Here is a 22,500-nt window from a genome sequence, read left to right as displayed (position 1 = left end):
TGCCCCAAGTGCTTGTGGAAAATGCTGCTGTGCTCTACCGTGCTGCTGATACACTGCAGATGCTCCTGCTCCGTCACTGTAGTGCAATGGTTCCCAACCTTTTTCTTCAGGGACCATATTTTTTACCATTGTAAGCTTTGGTGACCCAGCCGCGCGAGCGCCCGCACGAGATGATACTCTGTTTCCTGCGAAAACTCATTAGTTATCATTTTATTCCTCAATTTATCTTTGGCCAAATATAGAATAAATGTTTCATATATCACTTACATTTTGTTGCTCCTATGTATTAGTTTAAATGCTTTGACATTTACTCAACATGGGCTATATATGGTATTAATTAAACCCTTTAAAATCAATAGGGCTTTGCGACCCACTGTGGATCTTTGGCGACCCATAAATTGGGTCCCGACCCATAGGTTGGGAACCACTGCTGTAGTGTACAACAAGGTGCGGCTCACCAGAACTAGTTTCTCCTGGCTTAAGACAGGCTGCTTGCTATGAAACTTGTGTCTGACAACTGAAAACTGAAAACATAAGCAAAAAGGTAATTTTGTTGGGGTTTTTTTCCAACCGGAAATGTGTGTATAAATCCACAGTCAAGCTCTGGGTCGATAGAACATTAAGTTTTGTGCTGCAGAGTTCAGCCTTTTCCAATCACAGCCCCAATCACACATTTTATGGACAATAATGTCTTATCTGCACAGAGGTTTCACAGCCATTCACATTCACACTGTATACACACACGCGTACAGCTGGGGAGTTAGAAACAAGGACTTACAGTGCTAACTTTTGAACAGATGCATTGTGGGATGACGTTACTGTCACAGAGTGCAGGGCAGCAAGCCTTGGCTCTGGCACCTCTGGTCTGTGTGTGTGTGTGTGTGTGTGTGTGTGTGTGTGTGTGTGTGTGTGTGTGCGTGTGTGTGCGTGCGTGCGTGCGTGCGTGCGTGCGTGCGTGCGTGCGTGCGTGCGTGCGTGCGTGCGTGCGTGCGTGCGTGCGTGCGTGCGTGCGTGCGTGCGTGCGTGCGTGCGTGTGTGTGTAACCACCTGTTCTTACCTCTAACCCGCAGTAGAAATGCCTCAGTGTTCATTTTCTTGGTTTCAGTTTTTATTTTTTTTTTATTTTTTTTACAGCTAAAACTGTTCGGTGTGACATTGGCAGCTTCACTGAGTTGTTAATTAATGTTTGTGAAATGCATTATAATGACCCATTTATAGATTCAATAAAACCCTTTAAAAACACGTATCCACAAATTGCAAATTTTGCACTGGGTTTTCCATTTCCATCATGGTAATTATTTTGATCCCCACGTACAGGAAGGACCATGCTTACAGCTACCCATTATATTCTCTCTCTCTCTCCCTCTCACTCTCTCTCTCTCTCTCTTTTTTGAGTGCCTTTTTTAAACAAAATGGGAGCTACCACTTCCGCAGTTTCCGCTGACCACCACCATCACTCAACAGGCTTTTCTGCCTTTTCATGCCCTTTTCTGCATTAACGCTCCTAATAAGATAATAATCCTGTTATGGCCGTCAGTCATACATGGCAGATAGTCCATTAGCCATACGGCCATTATGGCTCACTCGCACTCTCCAAAGGAGGCCGTGTGTGTGTGCGAGCGCGCGCGCGTGTGTGCGTGCGTGCGTGCGTGCGTGCGTGCGCGCATGTATGTGTGTGGGTGAGCAAGTATCGGTCTGATTCACGTGCACGCGTGTGTGTGTGTGCATGTGTGTGTCTGAGTCAGCTAAGGCGTCTGCATCAAAGCAGTGTGTGAGTGTGTGTGTGGCGTTGTGTACATCTTGGCATGAAGAGGACACAGTACACAACAGCCAGTGCTCTCTAGCATTCTTCTCATCGCACACACACTTAGCACAAATTAGATTTGCCTGCCTGTGTCCGTCTGTGTTGGTGTCTTTATCCGTGTGTGTTCGTGTGTCTGTACCTTTATCTGTGTGAGTGTGTGTGTGAGTGTGTGTGTGTGTGTGTCTCTGCCGCGGCTATTCAGAGACGGCATGAGAAGCCGAACGGCCTCCCTCATTCTCAGGAGAAATGGCAACATCATCAATGTTAAATTGATGATAAAAATAGTTGTTCACTAAACCTAGCACTGGTGTGTCCGTGTCTTAATCCTTTTGTGTGTGTGTCTTCATTGTATCCATAGACCTCGTCTGTCTGCATGTGTGTGTGCGTCTGTGTTTGTGTCTGTCTGCGACATGTGTGTGTGTGTGTGTGTTTGTGTGTGCGTGTGCGTGTGTGTGTGTTTGCTTAAATGTATGTCATGGTGCCAGATAGATGTTCCCTGGGAAAACAAGGCTATAAAACAGGATGTAAACATGTTCTGAACACGTGCACAGACTCAACCGTGCAGACACACACACACGGATACACGCACGGATACACGCACGTATGCACACACACGCACACACACACACACACACACACACACACACACACACACACACACACACACACACACACACACACACACACACACACACACACACACACACACACAATAGCAATACGATTTGTATAGCACACTTATCATACATAACTGTCATAACACGCACACACACACACACACACACACACACACACACACACACACACACACACACACACACACACACACACACACACACACACACACACACATGAGGTGCTGCTGAGTGATCAGCATGTGATCATGTTCTAATTCTCCGGCTTCTGTTTGCTGTGGTACTAGAGCATGATACGGGAGTGGAGTTTCACTCCCGTCCTATTCCGGTTCCAGAAAAAAAAATCCCATCCCCGGCTGGAGTAAAAGAAACAAATCCCATCTCGTCCACTCCTGTAAGAATGTCTCCCAGTGTTCCGCCCACTCAAAAGCATTCATTTTCATTCATTTTTATTCCCGCTCCTGCCCGCTCCAATTCATCTTTATTCCTGCTCCTGCCCGTTCCCGTTCATCTTTAACATTTTGACTCCCATGGGGCCAAGAGACCCACGGGAATTCACGAAAAATGTGGTACCCAACAGGGGGGTAAATAATAATCAATATGTACTGATGCATCTATCCTACGGCCGACAATTGTATCGTATCATGGGGCATTCTTAAGTATTGAAAATAATCAAAATCGCCTGCCCCTGCCCAATGCCCTAGCTCCATAACATAATAGAATTGGAAAAGTAATTAGAAAAAAATGTCATCGCGTCGTATAGTGGGGCATTCTTAAGGATTAAAAAGTAATCGAAACGCTGCCTTAAGAAATCGATATCGAATCATATTGTCATGGAGGCTGTGATTTACACCTGATTTACCTCTCTCCCTCCCTCCCCCTCTCTCTCTCGCTCTCTCGCTCTCTCTCACTCTCTCTCTCGCTCTCTCTCACTCTCTCTCTCTCTCTCTCTCTCTCTCTCTCTCTCTCTCTCTCTCTGCAGAATATTGACATCACTAACTTCAGTAGTAGTTGGAATGATGGCTTGGCCTTCTGTGCTGTCCTCCATACATACCTCCCAGCACACATCCCCTACCAGGACCTCTCCAGCCAAGACAAGGTACACACACACACACACACACACACACACACACACACACACACACACACACACACACACACACACACACACACACACACACACACACACACACACACACACACACACACACACACACACACACACACATCCCCTACCAGGACCTAAGCAGCCAGGACAAGGTATACACACACACACACACACACACACACACACACACACACACACACACACACACACACACACACACACACACACACACACACACACACACACACACACACACACACACACTACTAGGACCTCACCAACCAGGACAAGGTGCCATATATACCCATTGACCACCCACATGCATGCACGTCATGTTTACACACAAACATACGCGCACACAAAAAAAACTCACACACGCACATTTGATCTTCACTGCAACAGTTCATTAGTCTTACCATCTCCTCTTCATTCTTTAATTAACATTATTGCACCTTGACAAGACGACAAATCTCCTTCAGGCAGACCCAGCAGATGGTCCCAGTCTGTTGTTGCCGTACGTAACACGATAAAGGCATCAAACCTACTACTCACTGTCAACAATCCAAGCCTGGGGTGCGTTTCTCAAAAGCGTAGGTGTTAGCCAGTTTGTTACTTGGGTAGTTGCCGATGGGGAAATTGCATTGCAAACAACAAAGTAGCTAACGTAGTTAGCAACTTTGGCTTGGAGAACTGCACCCCTGTTTTTTTTTTCCTTCATGCATTATGTTACTGACCGTTTGTCTTGTGCCTTCATCCACAGAGGAGGAACTTCACCCTGGCCTTCCAGGCTGCAGAGAGCGTGGGGATCAAGTCCACACTGGTTAGTAGTGCCCAACCTCATACCTCAAACCTCTCCTGCTCCAAACGCCTTTATATCTTATTTTGGCCTTTCTGCCTTTATTTGTGATAGGACAGTCAAGTGATGCACAGGAAGCGAGTGGGGAGAGAGAGATGGGAAGGGTCGGCAAAGAACGCAGGCCGGAATCGAACCCGTGTTGCTGGTGCAGTAGTGCAGTGCCCAACGGCTTGAGCCATATATACGATCTGTATATAGGGTAGTATATATAGAGTATTTTCTTGGGCTGAAACGATAAACTTAACTCACGATTCGGTTCGTATCATGATCTTTGACCCACCGTTTGTAATGAAATAAAGTTCATATTCTTTGGAGCATATTCCTTGCACCATGTTAAAAACACCATACCTGGGCCCTACCGTGGCGCAAAAGGTAGGGCACACATTTGCTATGCGGCCAACCCGGGTTCGATTCCCGGTCCGGGTCCTTTGCCAACCCTTCCCTGTCTCCCTGTCTCTCTCTCCCTACTCACTTCCTGTCATAACCTTCACTGTCCTGTCAAATGAAGGCAAAAAGCCCCCCCCAAAAAATATTTTGAAACACCATACCTTCGGAGGGCTGCTTTCCCATGGGGATCCAGGTTTGAGCATGATGATGAGTTATTTCCCAACCCCACCCCATATCTCTCTCACACGGTCAAGTCTACTGAAGGCATTAAAAGCCATAAAAATAACTATTATACCCAAGCAAACTAGTGAGTGCTGAATTTTTTGCTAACATCCTCATCCCGTATGTGTGATGGCACTCCTCGATGGGTTACATTTAAAAGATATTGTTTATGTCCTGTGCCCATCTCGCAGCCAGACCAGGGCAGGGACAGGGCTTTATTTGGGTAGGGGTTGGTGACTGTCGTGAGAGCAAGGGCCCGTACACATGTCTCCTAAATCACAAGTGCCACACAGGGATGGCAGGGATGGCCTTAAAAGAGCATGAGGTCCCTCATCCACACGCACACACTGGATGCGGAGCGTACAGTATGTTGTGCCGGGCGTCAGGGAGACGAGACGGAGACAGTCACCTTCATCCCTGCTCTCTGTTGCTGTGACACGCAGAGGTCTCAAAGTGAAAGTAAAAGTGAATCCATGGTGTTAGTACAGCACTAGCACATGATGTTACACACTTGTTACACCATTTACTCCAGTGTACCTAGTAATACATATACAGTAGAGTGTGTTGTTACTGAAGACCCACCACAAATTTGACTCAACCAGAGCCCAGTCGGCTGATCGTATGACACACAGGTTACTCAGATAAGTGACCTGTGTTGGAGGGAATCTGTGTTTCTTTTTAACTTTTACTTTCACTTTCACTTTTGACATGTCTGGTGACATGCCATTATTCTTTAGCATTGCTAACTTGCTATTGATTATCTTCTATCCCTCTCTCTATCTGTCTATCCTCTTTCTCTTTCTCTATCCAATCTGATCATTTGTTTCTTTGTTCTCTTGCTTTCCATCGCTCGGTCTCTCTTGTTCCCTTCCATGCCCTGTCTTTTCCTACGGCTATCTCTCTCTCCCTCCCTCTCTTTCTTTCTCTCACTCCCTTTCTCTCTCCCTCCCTCTCTCTCCCCCTCTATTGCTGTCTCTCTCTCTCTCGCTCTATTTATCTCTCTCTCTCTTTCTCTCCCTTTCTTGCTCTCTCTCTCTCTCTCTCTCTCTCTCTCTCTCTCTCTCTCTCTCTCTCTCTCTCTCTCTCTCTCTCAGGACATTGGTGAGATGGTGAGCACAGAGAGGCCTGATTGGCAGAGTGTCATGACGTATGTGACGGCCATCTACAAGTACTTTGAAACCTGAAGATCACTCCCTTCGCCCCTACCCCCATCTACAAATACTTCGACATCTGAAGATCACTCCCTTCCTGACCACCCCTGTCCCCCAAACCAAAACCCCTAGGACCTCCTCCACCACCACGTGCTCCACCTCCACCACCTCCTCCTCCACCACCACCTCCTCCTCCACCACCACCACCTCCACGTCTGCCTTATGAAGTGAAAGTCCAACTGGCAAACTCCAACTCCCATTGTCATTGTGACACAGCACACAACGAAACTGCATTCATGCCTATGCCTATTCGGATCCTTAAAGATGCCCCCCCCCCTCATCATCAAGGCACATTTTCCTCACATGAAGAACTCTGAAGGACAAACGGGACGACACTACAGTGCATTCCAAATGGCTGGGCTTGGGAAGAAGGGGAGTTTCACTACACTATATCACATTACATTTTGCCGACGCTTTTTATCCAAAGTGACTTACAGTTATTTACAGGGGTACTGGTTACAGTCCCTGGAGCAGTGTGGGGTCATGTGCCTTGTTCAAGGGCACTTCAGCCAAGGATGGAGGTTTAGGGAGGACTGCTAAGGATGGGGATTTGAACCGGCAGCCATCTGCTCTTAAGTCCGCCTCCCTGACCACTAGGCCACGGCTGCTTCATTAACACATTGTGCTGTTGCTGCCTCTCCTCAACTTGCCATCACCCACTTCTTGCGCCAGTGAAGACGCTTTGGCCTTTTGGACAAAGTCGTCTCAAAGGGCCCCCCAGCCCCGATTCATACAATGTAATGAGGACCCGATTCTGAGCCCCTCTCTCCCTGGGCCCAGGACAACTGTCCCCTTTGCCCTCACCCCCCTGTCAGCACCCCTGCCCACTTCCTGCGCCAGTGAAGAAGCTTTTGCACTTTTGCAGCTGCATGCGCCTCACCTTACCCCAGGTGCACAAGCAGGGCTGCAGTGCACGCGTGTAACCTCACACACACACACACACACACACACACACACACACACACACACACACACACACACACACACACACACACACACACACACACACACACACACACACACACACACACACACAGTCAGTAACGGCCTGGTGAGCAACCTGATGCATTAACACAGACTTCTACAGAACACACACACACACACACACACACACACACACACACACACACACACACACACACACACACACACACACACACACACACACACACAGTCAGTAACCGTGCACAGCTCAGCACCTCCAGGCCCCAGGCCCTTAGCCCTCTCCTCCACCCAGCTCTGCTCTGCTGGAAGACGAGGTGCTCCGCTCCTCTCAGCTCGGCTCTACGCAAGGCAAGATCTGCAGGAAGGCTCCACCACTACAGAATTGTGCAAGGTGCATGCTGGTCTGTTAGGTGTGACAGTTGATATGTGTGACAGTTGATGTGTGTGTAGGTAGGCGTTTGTGTGTGTGTGCACGTGTTTGTAAGGCTGTGTTGCTATGTGTGATTGTTTGATGTGTGAATGTGGCTACAGCAGCAGGACTTTGTGTGTGTGTGTGTGCGTGTGTGTGGACTTCTTTTCTTTTTCTTTTTTCTTTTCGTTCTTTTTTTTTTTCATTTCTCCTAGCACATACATTTCCTGTCCCTGGGCTGCGTGTGTTCTGTTGGCCCATCTATCACAAGGCATCAGCCTCCTAACCTCATGGGGAACGCCCCTCCAACTCACACACACACACACACACACAAAACACAGAACAGAAAAGAAAGAAAAAGGAGAGAAAAAAAAGAATGAAAACAGCTGAAGCCTACAGTACACAGAGGATCTGAGATTAGATTAGCAGGTCTCCAGTTTAGCTGTGCCAGTAGCTTGCCAGACAGGAACAAGGGAACACGTCTTCCTCCCCTTGGGGCTTCCACTAGGGATGCAAATAATAATCGATATGTATGGACGCATCGAGCCAACGGCCGACAATCAAATCAAATCGAATTGTATTGTGTCTTGGGCTGTTCTTTAGTACCGAAAAGAATTGAATTACTGGCCCCTTCCCAATGCCCTAGCTCCATAACATAATATAAGTGGAAAAGTAATTGGAAAAAAAACTAATCGAATCGAATTGTATTGTATCGTATCGTGGGGCATTCTGAAATATCGAGAATAATCTAATCGCTGCCTTGATATTGAATCGTATTGTAGTGGAGGCTGTGATTTTACACCCCTAGTAGCTTGCTAGACGGGGAAAACGTCTCCCTCCCTTTTGGGCTTCCACGGAGGTGGTGCTGATGGTTGTGCCTTATCCCCATTTTGAATTCAGGCCCATTGTTTTGGGTAGACACTACAGAAGTACGTCCGTGTGTACTTCTGAAATATGGTGTAAAGAAATGTGAGTGTTTTTTGGCTGGCATCAAGCTCATCTGTTGACTTCAACTTGTTCTTCTCTCATGACAGACAGATATAGAGTCAGACAGACCAACATTGAAGCTGCTGTTTGTTTTTGTCAGATGCTCCATCCCGTGCCAAATTTCATTTGTAACGCTTCTGTCGAGGTTGTTAATTCTCTTCTCAGAAATGTTGTGTTGTGCCCAATGGAATTTTTTTTCCTCCAATGTAGATTTACACTCCGGAACAGGCATTTAAAAGGAGACACACTAAGAAGACACTACGGCCGCTTATCCAGAATTTATTGATATACTGTACGTATGAAGATAATCCGTGTTTTTCAGTTGTTTGTACACGCTAAGCACACTACACTGTGGCTGGCCGCTGTGCGATGTTTTAAGCTATTAGTTCAGGTGTTCATCTGGAACACACGCCTTGGAATGTCAGACACATTCACTGGACTCAAGCCTCTCTCTCCCACCTGCCTTTATCCTCCTGCCACAATGCCTATCACTAGCCTACCGAATAACTGACCAATCAGAACGGCATGTTTTGTCCCACTCCCCCATCTTTTCCAATGATAACGGCTGTTTTGGCCTGGCCTAGCCAATCAGAACAGCTGTGTTTGGTCTGTCCACTCTGCTACTGCTATCCACAATAGCCATGACCTCATCTAAATGCTGCACCCCCACCCACCCCCCTCCTCTCCTAACCTCACCTCACCATTTTAATCCTCTAAAAATAACGTATTCTATATAATCTGATCATTGTAAGCAACTTTGCTCCATAAGCTGATCAATATGAGACATTATTAAGCTCCTTCATGAAGGCATGTTAATTACAGTAAGCAGCTACACTGAAGCTATTTGGGGTTTCCCAAGAACCTGTACCAAATAATCCACTCGCTAAAGTGCTGTGTGGTCAAATAGAGGATTTAGTTTTTCTTTCTTTCTTTTCTTTTTTTAAATGTAAGATCCCTGCTTTGCATTCCATTCCATCGTTGCCTCAGATCTGTTCTGCACATGGTTCTCAAGAAGCACAAGCAGGCCAGAAAAGGGGGTCGACTCGCCACTCCCTTCCTATCATCATTCTTTGGGCATTTTCTCTCAGCTTTTCAGGCCTATGACTCTGCTGCAGGGGCCTTCGCAGTGCAGTCCAGTTCAACCATCTCACACCGCCTCAAAACCAGGTCAGACTCCAGAACTCAGAAGTGGCAGCAGTCTTGGATAAGGATAAGGGCTTAATTGTGGGACTGCGTTGCTTGATGGGAGAACTGGTATATGGAGGATTCCTGTTTTCATGTTTTTGTTTTTTTGTTTTGTTATTTCTTTTTTGTTTTTTTGTAAGTAGCCTTTACAAACGGTACAGTGCTCAGATCAGATCACCCAGCAGTGTTGAGTCACATGCGCTGGCTTGTCTGGGTCCTTGAAAAACACATGGGTTCATGGGCAGTTCTAGACAGGGGCCAGGATGGGCCAGGGCCCCTGTAGATTTCCTCCTGGCACCTGCTGTGTCCCCTGGGCTGAGCAGCCAATGGCCGCCACATGATATACAATTTTTGTATATTACCTATATATTCACAATATTAAAAATGTCTCTTTTTTGTCAATGTATGTGCCTCCCTGAAAAAACAATGGCCCCACCTCGGCCCCCCTGGTAATTTTGGTTTAGAACCGCCCCTGCTTGGGTTCTTCTGCGGTTCAGCCGGACCCCTTCACTTCCCTCCCTTCCCATCTGTTCCCTTTATTCCCTCTCTACTGGATCTCTCTTATAAAGCATGAACTCCCCTAGCGCAGACTTCCTGGGTCCAGCCAGCGTCAGAAAAGCTTGACACCATGAAGAATGCATGCACACATCCTACAGAACAAATAATATCTTGTCGTGCCAAACTCAATATAACCCCTTGAGACCTTATATTTCGCATTCTGAGCTTCTCATACACTGGCCTTTCTAAGATGATTGGTGTTCCCTGGGGGTGACTGACTGCCTTAAAATAAGATTTGAGAGAGAAAAAAAATATACAGTACAAATGGCCGCATTGAAAGGACCTCTTGTGATTGTTGATGTTGAAGCTGTGCTTGCACGATTATCTACAAGATAGTTTGAGGGTGATAAAAAAGGAACCTCAACCCATCAACCTCAAGCTCAGATAATCATCACACTGTCTTGGCCTGCGGCTTGGCCTGCCTTGTCTGTTATTACGCACAACAAGGAAAGCCATGGCCAAGAGCTTTTGTTAACGTTTTTTTTCTCCCTATTAAAAATGCTTGATATTTATATGATGTATTTAGCCCAGCTAATCACAATGGTCTCATGTAAGGTACTGTAGTTTGCAGACCTACAGTAAGCACACCATGTTTTTATTTCATGAATGGACATATCGGGGCACATTGGGAACAAAGGCCACACGCTTGAAATTCTAATCTGTAAAGTTCATATGTGAAGTCCCAAGAAAACTGAGGAGCAATAAACAGATTCAGTGTGTAGCGATCCATCGATCAGTGTGTAGCCGATCCAATTAAAAATTAAATAAAATAAAACAAGAGACCATGTGCCTGATACGGGGACTTCACAGTGAGGGCGTCTGAGAGTGTCAGGCCTATTTATATAACACATGTCTTATGGCTTGGTGTTTTAGAGAAGACCCAAGATGTGGATGTGAGTGAGGTGTTTTTCTTTTTCTTTTTTTGTCCGTTTGTTGAATTGTTTTCTGATGTCAGAATGCTATAGGACAGTTAATTATGAATTAAAGTTAACTTCCGTCTGTTGAATCTTTTTTTTTTTTTTAAGTTTGCACTTTTTGTCGCTCCATTTACTCTGCGAAGAATCACCTGACCATTACCATGCTGTATGTTTTGTCTTATTTTCAAATAAAAACTAATCTACTGTATCCCGATGTTGAACTCCCTCTCCTTTTTCAGATAAATTGCATGCTAGGGCAGTGTTGGAGCAGAATGTGTTTGAAAGAATGTCATTTAGACCTCAGAGAGACGTTTTCATGACAGCCTGTATTTGACCGGATTACACCGCACTCTTGAATTAAAAGGTGCAAACATGAACAAAAAATATCTTGTGCTCTTTGAATTTGCAAAGCTTTCGGTTAACTGACCTTCCTCTTGGCAAATTAAAAGAACACAAAGCGGATTTAAGTGTGCAGAGCAGAGATTTTTAATTCATGAAAGCCTATAACACTTAGTACACATAGTGTGAGAGCACACAATGCATTTGTAGTAAAATGGTGATGTGATCTGTCAGTTAGGAGAGGAGCAGCAGCTATTATGGGCATCATTGGCAGAGATCAATGTGAGAAAGTGATCATCAACCAGCACTCATATCTAGGGATGCACCGATACTGGTATCGGGTATCGGCACAGATACGGCTCATTTTACTCGTACTCGTCAAACACTTGCCAATACCAGGCACGACACTGCTATTACACGAAACAATGCAAAATCTTGTCACGTTCTGTGGACTTGAAAGCAGCATGGAAAAAAGGGCCATCTCATACATTTACTAACATTTAAATCTACATGGAAATGGACAATAAGAAATATCACAGGTGGAAGGCCATGCATTTATTTTCATTGTATGTTGGTGGAAAGGTATCGGTACTCTGTATCGGCAAGTACACACATTAATGTACTCGTACTTGTATCGGTTTTCAGAAAAGTGGTATCGGTGCATCCCTATATCAGCAAGGAAGGAAGTATGACACATCACATCAGCTTATTTTCTACATGCTCTGTAATGAGAAACGGAAATGCAAATGAAATCAATCACTAAACAAACATCACTAGCAGACACAAAGTGCACAGGAAATATACAGAACAACAAGTGAAGATGCTAAGTAGAGTTCGTTTTTTTTCTGTTCCTGCAATGGTTTTGTAGTCAAGGGTCAAGGCCTTGTGCTTGATTCGGGCAGTGATCAGTAGCCAGTGCAACTTGATGAGTAGAGGAGTAGCATGGGTCCTTTGACAGAATACCAAACGTGCCGCCGTTCCATGTTCCCACATTTAAAAAAAAAAATCATTCTAATGTAGGCCCTATGTTCCACAACTCTATGTTCTCACATTTCCGAGGAAACACTAAGAGAACATGCCTTTCTCCCCGCCATGGAACATAGGGCCTAAATTTGAATAAATTCGTAGAAATGTGATAAGATGGAGCAGCAGGAATAAGCTGTGGAACCAATGGGCGGTGGGAACATTGGGCCGACCCCGTGGCCTAAACTGGTTGTTCCGTAGCATATTGATTCAAAGTTCCATGTAAAGGCCTGGGGTCATTCTGGTGAAATATGTGGTTGAATTTTCCTCAGAAAGAAGAATGCCATTTTTTTTCATTTTCAGTGAAACACCATCATAGATAAAGTAGTCATATGTTTATACAGTTTAATGAAATAAATTCTATATTTTTGGAGCTCATGCTTCATCACACTGTCTACCACCTGGATACTTGTTTTGTGGATGTGCTCAGGGTTGGATTGGACTGGGGGGCGTTGTTTGATTTGAATAAAGCCCTTTGCCTCAAAGTAATTTGCTTTTACCTGAGTGAAAGTGTAGTTGGTGAATGCAGTCAGGTTAAGTAACGTCTGGTTGCATTTGCTTGTCCCAAATTGCCATATCCATGTATGTTTGAATGTTACTTCTATTTTTTAGTTAGGAAGATGATGCTCGTATGCACTTATAGGTGTTTGGTGCCCTATTATGACCTTGGCAGGCCATTAGGAGGGGCCCCATTTGCCCTGGGATGCTGTATGCAATTGGTGCTGATGCATAGGGATATTCTCCTTGATATAGTAAGATATTGGCAGGGCCAATAGAGTAAGATATTGCCATTATCCTTAATTCCTAGTTCGTAATTATGACACTGTCTACGTAAATTCGAAATTTGCCTTCTGGGGGGGCCCACAGCAACCTGTAGCCTAGGGGCCCCAGGTCATCTTAATCCGGCTCTGGGTATTGGAGGAAGTTCAAGTGTGTGCACATATCCAGTTGAACTGAAGTCACTTTGTTTGCAGCAGGGTTGACATTTTGTCACCTCTGTCCTGACACACTGCTTCTCATACTTTGTACAGTCTTACTTCTCTGTATATGGCATCGTGAACTCAGCGCACATGATTGCAAGCACAGCAAACTAAAGAAGTCTTCTGTGTTAGGTCGAATAAAGGACATCTCAGAGCCGGATTAGGTGGCAGGTGGGGGGCCCTAGGCTGCAGCCATGTTTAGCATGTGGGGGGCCCTGGGCTGCAGCCATATCTAGCCTGTGGGGGCCCTAGGCTGCATCCATCTATAGGATGTGGGGGCCCCTGGCAGGTGGGGGTCCCTAGGCTGCAGCCATGTCTAGCCTGTGGGGGCCCCTGGCAGGCGGGGGCCCCAAGGCTGCAGCCATGTCTAGCCTGTGGGGGCCCCTGCAGGTGCTTTTGATTGTGAAGCATTTTTAGATTCTCAAGACAACACGGACCACAGTACATTGTGAAACAAAACATTAAAAAAGAAACTTTAAAAAGGTTATTTTTGTCCAGTAGGGCAAAGGGGCAGGTGCTTGAGCACTACTTCATCCCTATCTGTGCACATCTATGGTGGTGATTGCTAGGAATTTAACATCTCCTTGGGCCATTTTAACGATTAATTAACGATTCTAACATCCTACTACATACACGTAGGCTGTAATGGTTCCTCATCCTAAAAGTTTGGTGACGACGAGGGCGACGGTGATGATGATGGGAGTGTGACCTAAATTCAATGGCGATTTCAAACAGTTGAGCTTGAAGCAAAAAATAATCTTTGTAGCTTTTGCGCACCGTTTGGTTAATCCAGGGGCTGCTATACAGCACAAATACTTCCTCTAAGTCACAAAACTGTGCGCGTGTTGCCTGGAGACACAGCTCTGGAAAATCTGAATCTTTGATAAAGGTAGGTTTTACGTTGCAGACGCCTCGCTCACCACGTGCGACGCGTGCACAAATCGCAGGCGCTACCGCGCGCAGTGGAAGTACAACATTGCGCGGAGCCGGGGTGCCGTTGTTTTCCCCACTGTAATCCCTCTGATTAGCTTCCAACTCGTAAGTTGGTCTCATTGTGGTCTAACTGAGCGTGTTCATTCCACGTCATTCATTAAAAGCATGATACATTTATTTTGTGGATATTCCTTTTTTTACCAACGCAGTCTCGGTGGAGTCTACTTTCAGATAACCGGTGGGACATCGTGATGACTCCACACGTTTGTTGTATCTTAGTAAGTATCCATTTTCTATCAGCTTGTGATTGATGTTCAGTGCTGTGAACTTTGTGCTAGTCGATCCTCTTTTTTTGTGTGTGACAGTTTTGGTAATGAGGAGGAGGTTGGGGAAAACCTGTGTCGACTTTTCATGTTTCAGAACACATCATAAACGTTCCGGAGTCATTTATTTGTATTACTTTGTTACATTAGTCTCTAGATTTGTTTTTCGAATTATATTGTTGCATTCCTTACCATTTTGGCTATCTGTCACCAAACTTATAGCAATTTTGGTCCACTCTGTACGTATCCTATTTTACCAACAAAGCCATTTGATCAATGTGCGCAACAACACTTTCTGATTGCTCGACTTCGCTGAGAGACGTCTTTGTTTATTTGGTTATTAACTGAACTATTGTTGGCTTGAGTTTGTAACTTAGACATTCCGCTCAAATTCTTTCAGCCGCGAGAAAACTATTTTTAAGTGCCGCTGCTACTTGTGATTGACGTCCCTCTGATAGCCTTCACCCCATAGACTTGCTTTTGGCTTTATCGTCCTCCGCAGGGGCTCCTTAGTCCTCAGAGCCTGATAACCACGCACACTCCTCCCAACCACAGTCTCAGCCACAGCCACAAGATAAACACAAAACCATCCCCATCCTTCTCCGTCTCTGTCCCTTCTAGAGAGCGAAATGGCATCCTTGCCGCCGCTCCACGCATCGCCTGTAGCCTTGTGCTGGTGCAGCCAGCATCGATTCGGCCCCAGCAAATCTCGTGTGAATAGAAGTGGTCCTCAGTTGGTAGTATTTACTTACGGGTGCCACTGTATCATTAAGGGGCACGAAACGTGCAAGAACTGTTTGAAGACTTGAAATGCTGGCTTTGGTTTCCCTTGTGGGGGATGGAACGTCATCTCTGAATTTATTGCAAAGATTGATATGATGGGATCTATCAAGCTGAGATGTTGCAATCTTATCACAGTGTAATCACACTGCAACGAAATTGGCTAAATGCCATTTCCCAAAACATCAGAAGGAGCGTTGAAAAAAGAAAGAAAACACTTGGGGGAAAAACATCCAACTCTGCAACTAACAAAGGAAAAAACAACAACATGCTTCATAAGAGAAAATCTTTAGCCCCTTATCAGGCACCTTCCTGTCACTGGAACATTGCAATAGCCACTGGGAAAATACCATAGTACTACACCCCTATGACAGTACACAGGGCCTTTAGTAATACATTACTACCATGGTACTACACCACTATGACAGTGCACAGGGTCTTTAGTAGTAATACATTACTACTATAGTACTACACCCCTATGACAGTACACAGGGCCTTTAGTAATACATTACTACCATGGTACTACACCACTATGACAGTGCACAGGGTCTTAAGTGGTGTAGCCTACTACACCACTATGACAGAGCACAGCACAGGGCTAGTAATACAACCATAGTACTACACCACCACGATGACAGTGCACAGGGCCATAAGTAATACACTACGACTGGTCATTGCCATTTTGGGAACACAGGGGTAGTATCTTAAGGGGTTAAAAAGTAGCCTGTGGTACAGTGAGGTAATGTCAAGGGGGTTTAAGCAAGGGGGTTTACCTCTGGACAGAAAAAACGGATGAAAAAGCTGGGGATGACCCTTAAACCCTCTTGAGTTCCGGCACCACATTATACTATCAATACTTCAGTTTTACCCTTCGTCGGTTAGAATTGAACTGAATAGAGTGAGTGACCGTTTGTTTGTCTGCGACTTGGGGGCTAATAACATGTCTTTGGTGAGATGCCACAGATCTCCCTTGAGATGCCACAGATCTCCCTTCTCTGTCGGCTGATAGCAAAACTCATCAGGTAGCCTGCTGTCCAGTCGGGAACCTGGACATTACCCAAGAGGAATTCCGTGTGTGCACACACACATGTTTGTGTACAAGCACACACACGCGCCCATGCACGCACACACACACACACACACACACACACACACACACACACACACACACACACACACACACACACACACACACACACACACACACGTTTGTATATAAACCCACACACAGGAGGAGCAACACAGCAAAGAGAGATTCTAACACAAGTACAAACAGACTGACAAAAGACTCTCACACACACACAGACACATTGACACAAATACACACACACACACACACACACACACACACACACACACACACACACACACACACACACACACACACAGATACAGATAGACGCGCACTCACAGAGATAGCAGTCCATCTTATCACACAGCACAGAGAGAAACCCCCAGGGGCCGGCGTTTGAAGACATCCAGACAGAGAGAGAGAGAGAGAGAGAGAGAGAGATAGAGAGAGAGGGAGAGAGAGAGGGAGGGAGGAGATAGCGAGAGAGAGGGAGATAGAGAGAGAGAAAGAGATAGAGGGAGAGAGAGATAGGGAGGGAGGAGGTAGCGAGAGAAAGGAGAGAGAGAGAGAGGAGGTAGCGAGAGAAAGGAGAGAGAGTGAGAGAGAGAGAGATAGAGAGAGAGAAAGAGAGAGAGGGAGGGAGGGAGAGAGAGAGGGGGAGAGAAATAGAGAGAGGGAGAGAGAGAGAGACAGACAGACAGAGAAGCCAAACAAGAGGACAGCCTTGTATTGAGAGTAGCAGCCTTGTCTTGTTGTGTGTCTGATAGATGGCTAATTTGTTGAGGTATGTTTTGTGAACTAACTGTGGCTGCCAAATTCTTTTGGCTGCACAAAACAAACTGCCTGCCTGCCTGATGGACTGACTGTGACTGTGACTGACTGTCTGGGCAATACGCGGCCTTCTCAAACCCGTGAGCGGAGAGACAGACAGACAAACAAACAGAAAAGAGAGAGGGGATGGGGGACAAGCAGACAGATAGACAGACACGGAGACAGAGTGTGTATGAGAGAGTGAGAGAGATAAGAGAGCGAGAGAGACCGACCGCGCGCGCACACAGCTAATCTGTCCCATTTGTCATGGACCCTTCAGGCTTTATCTTTTTGAGAATCACAATCAGTATTTTTTGTTTATTGATCAAATATGTGCGGATTACACACAAGGAAATTGTTAATACAATACAATGACAACATCCACGGCAGATTAGTCCATTTGCTGATGAACTACTATAGGTAAACGTGACCTAGACAGATGAGAATCTTCACACACAAGGACAACAATGTAAGCGTATCTAGCAAAGGTATGAAATCTCTTGCTACGAATCTACAAACACTGTATGCAGATGACAGGTAAAGTATGGCAAGAATGGGCCCTGTTGTGGCCTAGCGGTGGGGCACTGGGTTACTAAGCTGGCGACCCCGGGTTCGATTCCAGCCCGGGACATTTGCCAATCCTCCCCCCGACTCTCTCTCCCCAGTCATTTCCTGTCTCTCTTCCACTATCCTGTCAGAAATAAAGGCAAAAAAAACAATTAAACTATAGCAAGAATGGCCCTGCCATGACTCTAATGATAGGGCACTGGGCTGCTAAGCTGGCAATCGAGTCCGGCCAGGGTCCTTCCTTCCCCATCTCTCTTCCCATTCGCCTCCTGTCTACCTCTCCTACTGTCCTTTCTTCAATTAAGTCAAAAAGACCAAAACAATGGCAAGAATTTACGTGGAGTCTGATCTAAATGATAAGTTGTGTATTGCAATAAATAGATACTCTTGAGTAGGGATGCACGATATTAGAAAAAAATCGATACTCGATAACAGCATGCAATACCTCGATAACGATACTTAAACAATATTTAGAAATATAGCTGAGCATTTTCTAGTCACCAATTTGTTGGTCTGTGTGGACGGTGTGGCTTTGTGGTGAGCTACTCTCGCATTTGTTGATATTCAGCTAGTAATTGGACTGTGCGGAAATGTTTTATTTGTTAACGATAATGAAGTCATTTTCGCGATACGCATTTTGCCACTCTTGATATTGCGATTTCGATACATTTTCGATATATTGTGCAGCCCTACTCTTGAATTTACATGTGACCATTGCATTGTGTACATGTAGGCCTACTGTATGTAATAGGCCGACTAAAAATAATGCACTCTACTCGTGCCATTATTTCCAAAGCCCTCTAATAACCACAGGCCTACACTTACATATCATCATGTAATGTTATAAAGCATTTAGTTAGTGTGTCACTGTCAACATCCTTGCCCTGGATACCATGCGCGATCTGGGTAACTTTCAGAGAACTGGGGATTTGTCCATGCATAAATAAACCATAGCTAAGTACAGAAGATAACACTTCAAAAACAAACCATACACACAGCCGAATATAACACACACACACACACACACACACACACACACACACACACACACACACACACACACACACACACACACACACACACACACACACACACACACACACACACACACACACACACACACATACACACACTCACGTGCTCACACACACACACACATGCAAGGTCTTTGAAAATGCCTTTGACATGAGCTTGTACTTTGTTGTTGGATTGTGCAAACAGAATGAAATGAGCTATGTAGTCGCATATACCACACACACAAGGTCTTTGAAAATACCTATGAGTTTGAGCTTTCTTTCTTATTGTTGTGTTGTGCAAACAAACACACAGGACAAAATCGTACCTTCCACTTAAACCTTAAACGGGGCTTGGGAACGCTAAGGCTAAGAGGAGTCATGTGGGTACACACAGGGACGGATTAAGATGGCCAGGGGCCCCTAGGCTACGGGTTGCTGTGGGGGCCCCCCCTGGAATGCAAATTCTGCAACAAATTTACAGTGTCATAATTACATGCTAGAAATTAAGGATAACATGCCTACCAACTCTACTCAACATGACAGATGTTTTTTTTCAACATTGCATCATGTCATGAGATTCTGCAATTTTTCCACTTTTGACCAATCAGGGCCCCCCTGGCAGGTGGGGGCCCCTAGGCTGCAGCCATATCTAGCCTGCGCATTAATCCTGCCCTGGGTACAAGCACAATTGAGGACTCTGTGCTAAAACATCTGAGCCAATTATAGTTCGAAAAAAAAATCTTTTCTGTGCTGAACTGAACTGTACATTTCCTGCAGATTTGCCCGAGGTCAAGGAAGTGGAGCACACAGGGTCTTGTGATGAATTGCAAACGCGGCATACGTTCGCTCGCTCTCTCTCTCTCTCTCTCTCTCTCTCTCTCTCTCTCTCTCTCTCTCTCTCTCTCTCTCTCTCTGTACGGTAGGGGAAAGGATTTCTTAAAATAAAACCTGCCATTGTTGGGACTTTTTCTACTTCTCGTGTGGGAAATTGACCTCCCCTTGTTTTGCATGATACATGGCCTATGTGACCTGGTGTGATTGTCTGCGTGCGCAAACGCCTCTGCAATGGCGTACGGTACACGCCTGTTTTCAGAGCGGGGGGCTTGTTGTGTGTACGTGGGTGAGCGAATGTTGTCGTGTGTGTGTGTGTGTGAGGCCTTTTCAATGGCGTACACGCCTGGTTATTTTGGATGGGGGCTTGTGCATACGTGGGTGAGTGAATGTGGTCGTGTGTGTGTGTGTGTTAGGCCTTTGCAATGGTGTACACGCCTGTTTTCTGGGGGCTTAGTTGTGCGTACATGGGTGAGCGAATGTGGTCACGTGTGTGAGGTTTGACGTAATGGCAAAATGTACTTCCTCATCTTAAGTTTTCTATACTCTTGCAACTCTCCCTCTCCCCCCCCCCTCTCTCCCCTTTCTCTCTCTCTCTCTCTCGCTCTCTCTCTCTCTTCTCTCTCTCTCTCTTGTTCTCTCTCTGTCTCCCCCTGTATCATGTGTGTCATCAGGGCTTGTGGGTAGCCACTCGTGTCTCATGTCTGCTCTGATTCTTCTCCTCAGATGCTCTGAGCTCCACGGAGGTGACATCAGGGGAGAAGGGTACAAGTCTCATCCCAGCTGGAGAGCTCCTTTGGCGGGTTGAAGTGGAGACCAGACCAGTGTGGTGGAAGTCCAGCATGGAGCTCAGGTGGATGGCAGCCAGCTGAGGATACTTACAGCCAAGCAACAACTTCACACCACACATGTTTGCTCTCCTCCCTCCCAGCTCCAAGGAACAACTACAACAGCAGAATCACCAGTGATAGTGGCATGGCGCCGACCCGACAGTGACATCCAGAAACCAACAGTCTGAAGCCTGAAGTTCGCTTTCCACAACAGAAGCTTTGGCACTCTGAAGCCTGAAGTTCACTTTCAACAACAGAAGCTTTGGACCTATTTAGGGTTTTTTTATGTTTAAAATCCCTGAATTGACCAAAAGTGTCTTAAGGCATGTTGGAGAGAGAGATGCGATGGATCCTATTGGCAACCACATACCTTGAGGAATTTCGTTTTCATTCTTTTTGTCAGAAGGATATAAGCCATAGCATGGGACACCCACTCAGACTGAAGTACGCGGAATAGGATATCATGCGTGACATGGCACACTCAATCGACCGAGGTGTAAAATATGAGTGTTTTTTTTTTCACTGCCATGGGCCTTGTTTTTAATATATCCATATAGGACTTATATAAATAATTTAAGACATTTTAATTTAGAGTGCCTTAGTCAGAGAATTGTTTTCTCATTTTTGAACCTGGATGCACAATACCTTGGACTAAAGAGCAATCAAACCCAAGAAGCCTACAATTAATCTGGATAAGAGCACAGCACGCCATATTCCACAAACTCGTTTTTCAGTAGGAAGGATATCAGCTGTGGCATGGGCCACTCGTTGTGCTTGAGGTGTGCTCTCCGGCTGCACTCTGCACCACCTCCTCCTCCACCTCCTCCAGGAGCCCGCTCCCTGCGGAGCAGCAATGCCGCTGCTGGTGGTGCCTACTGACTCCTCCTCACCCCTCTCCTCCCTCCCTACTCCTCTTCTGTCACCTCCTCCAACCTTCTCCTCCCTCCCTCCTTTTCTTCTTTCATCTCCTTCTCCACCTCCTCCTCTCCCTCCTCCTCCTCTACCCGTCTCCTCCCTCTCTCCTGGCCCCAGCTCCCTCAGCTCTCCTCCTCTTCTTTCACCTCCTCCTCCTCCTCCTCCTATCTTCTCCTCCCTCCCTCCTGGCCCCGGCCCAGGTCTTGATCTTCATCCTGCTCTCAGTCTCCTGTTACAGGACTCCGCTGCCCTCCTCCACCTCCTTCTCCTCCACCAACATCTCCTCCTCCTCCTCCTCCTCCTACCACAGCCATGTCACTGGTCCTTGTGTCCTCTCCACCAACCGATGGCGGCAGCAGCATCCTCCTCCTCCCTGGGGGCTCCTCTTCTTCCTCCTCCTCCTCCTCCTCTTCCTCGGCTATGCTGAACAGTGTCTACATCTTCCTGGACCTCCTGATCGCTCTGCTGGCCGTGGCAGGTAACCAGTTCTCTAAATTAACTTTTAACATCACTAGCCAATTCGTTAAATCTTACCAGCCTCACATATACCCACTAGCAGTCGAAGTGGCTCCCAAGTTTTGGTTTTCTACCAGCCAATCTGAATGTTCACCAGCGTTTGGCCGGTTGTTATTTTAGAGCCGTGGCGGGTAACGACGTTAGGGGTGTAAATCACAGCCTTCATGGCGATTCTGTTCGATATCTATTTCTCAGGCCAGCGATTAGATTATTTTCGATGCTTAAGAATGCTCCATGATTCGGTTCAGTTCGATTTGATTCAAATCAATGGTTCATATTTTTTACCTTGGCTTACTGTATGTGTGAAATGTTAAACAAGCCAACAAAAGCTGAAATATCTG

The 22,500-nt window shown here is 46.0% G+C and overlaps 2 protein-coding genes across 2 annotated transcripts in view; both read left to right on the top strand.

Moving 5' to 3' along the window:
* The window catches only part of specc1lb (sperm antigen with calponin homology and coiled-coil domains 1-like b), a 53,348-nt gene extending 46,101 nt beyond the window's left edge, over positions 1-7,247 (top strand). Inside the window, exons 22-24 of the mRNA XM_063210230.1 lie at positions 3,422-3,538; positions 4,308-4,367; positions 6,107-7,247. Coding sequence (XP_063066300.1) covers positions 3,422-3,538; positions 4,308-4,367; positions 6,107-6,196 — 267 coding nt within the window. The 3' untranslated portion in view covers positions 6,197-7,247. The remainder of the gene's footprint in view (positions 1-3,421; positions 3,539-4,307; positions 4,368-6,106) is intronic.
* A 7,302-nt stretch (positions 7,248-14,549) lies between these two features.
* LOC134458104 (adenosine receptor A2a-like) overlaps positions 14,550-22,500 on the top strand; it is a 26,344-nt gene continuing 18,393 nt past the window's right edge. Inside the window, exons 1-2 of the mRNA XM_063210229.1 lie at positions 14,550-14,777; positions 20,625-22,121. Coding sequence (XP_063066299.1) covers positions 21,956-22,121 — 166 coding nt within the window. The 5' untranslated portion in view covers positions 14,550-14,777; positions 20,625-21,955. The remainder of the gene's footprint in view (positions 14,778-20,624; positions 22,122-22,500) is intronic.

This window comes from Engraulis encrasicolus, chromosome 11 (assembly GCF_034702125.1).
Source record: "Engraulis encrasicolus isolate BLACKSEA-1 chromosome 11, IST_EnEncr_1.0, whole genome shotgun sequence".
Lineage (NCBI taxonomy): Eukaryota > Metazoa > Chordata > Actinopteri > Clupeiformes > Engraulidae > Engraulis > Engraulis encrasicolus.
This window is presented reverse-complemented; position numbering and strand designations above follow the sequence as displayed.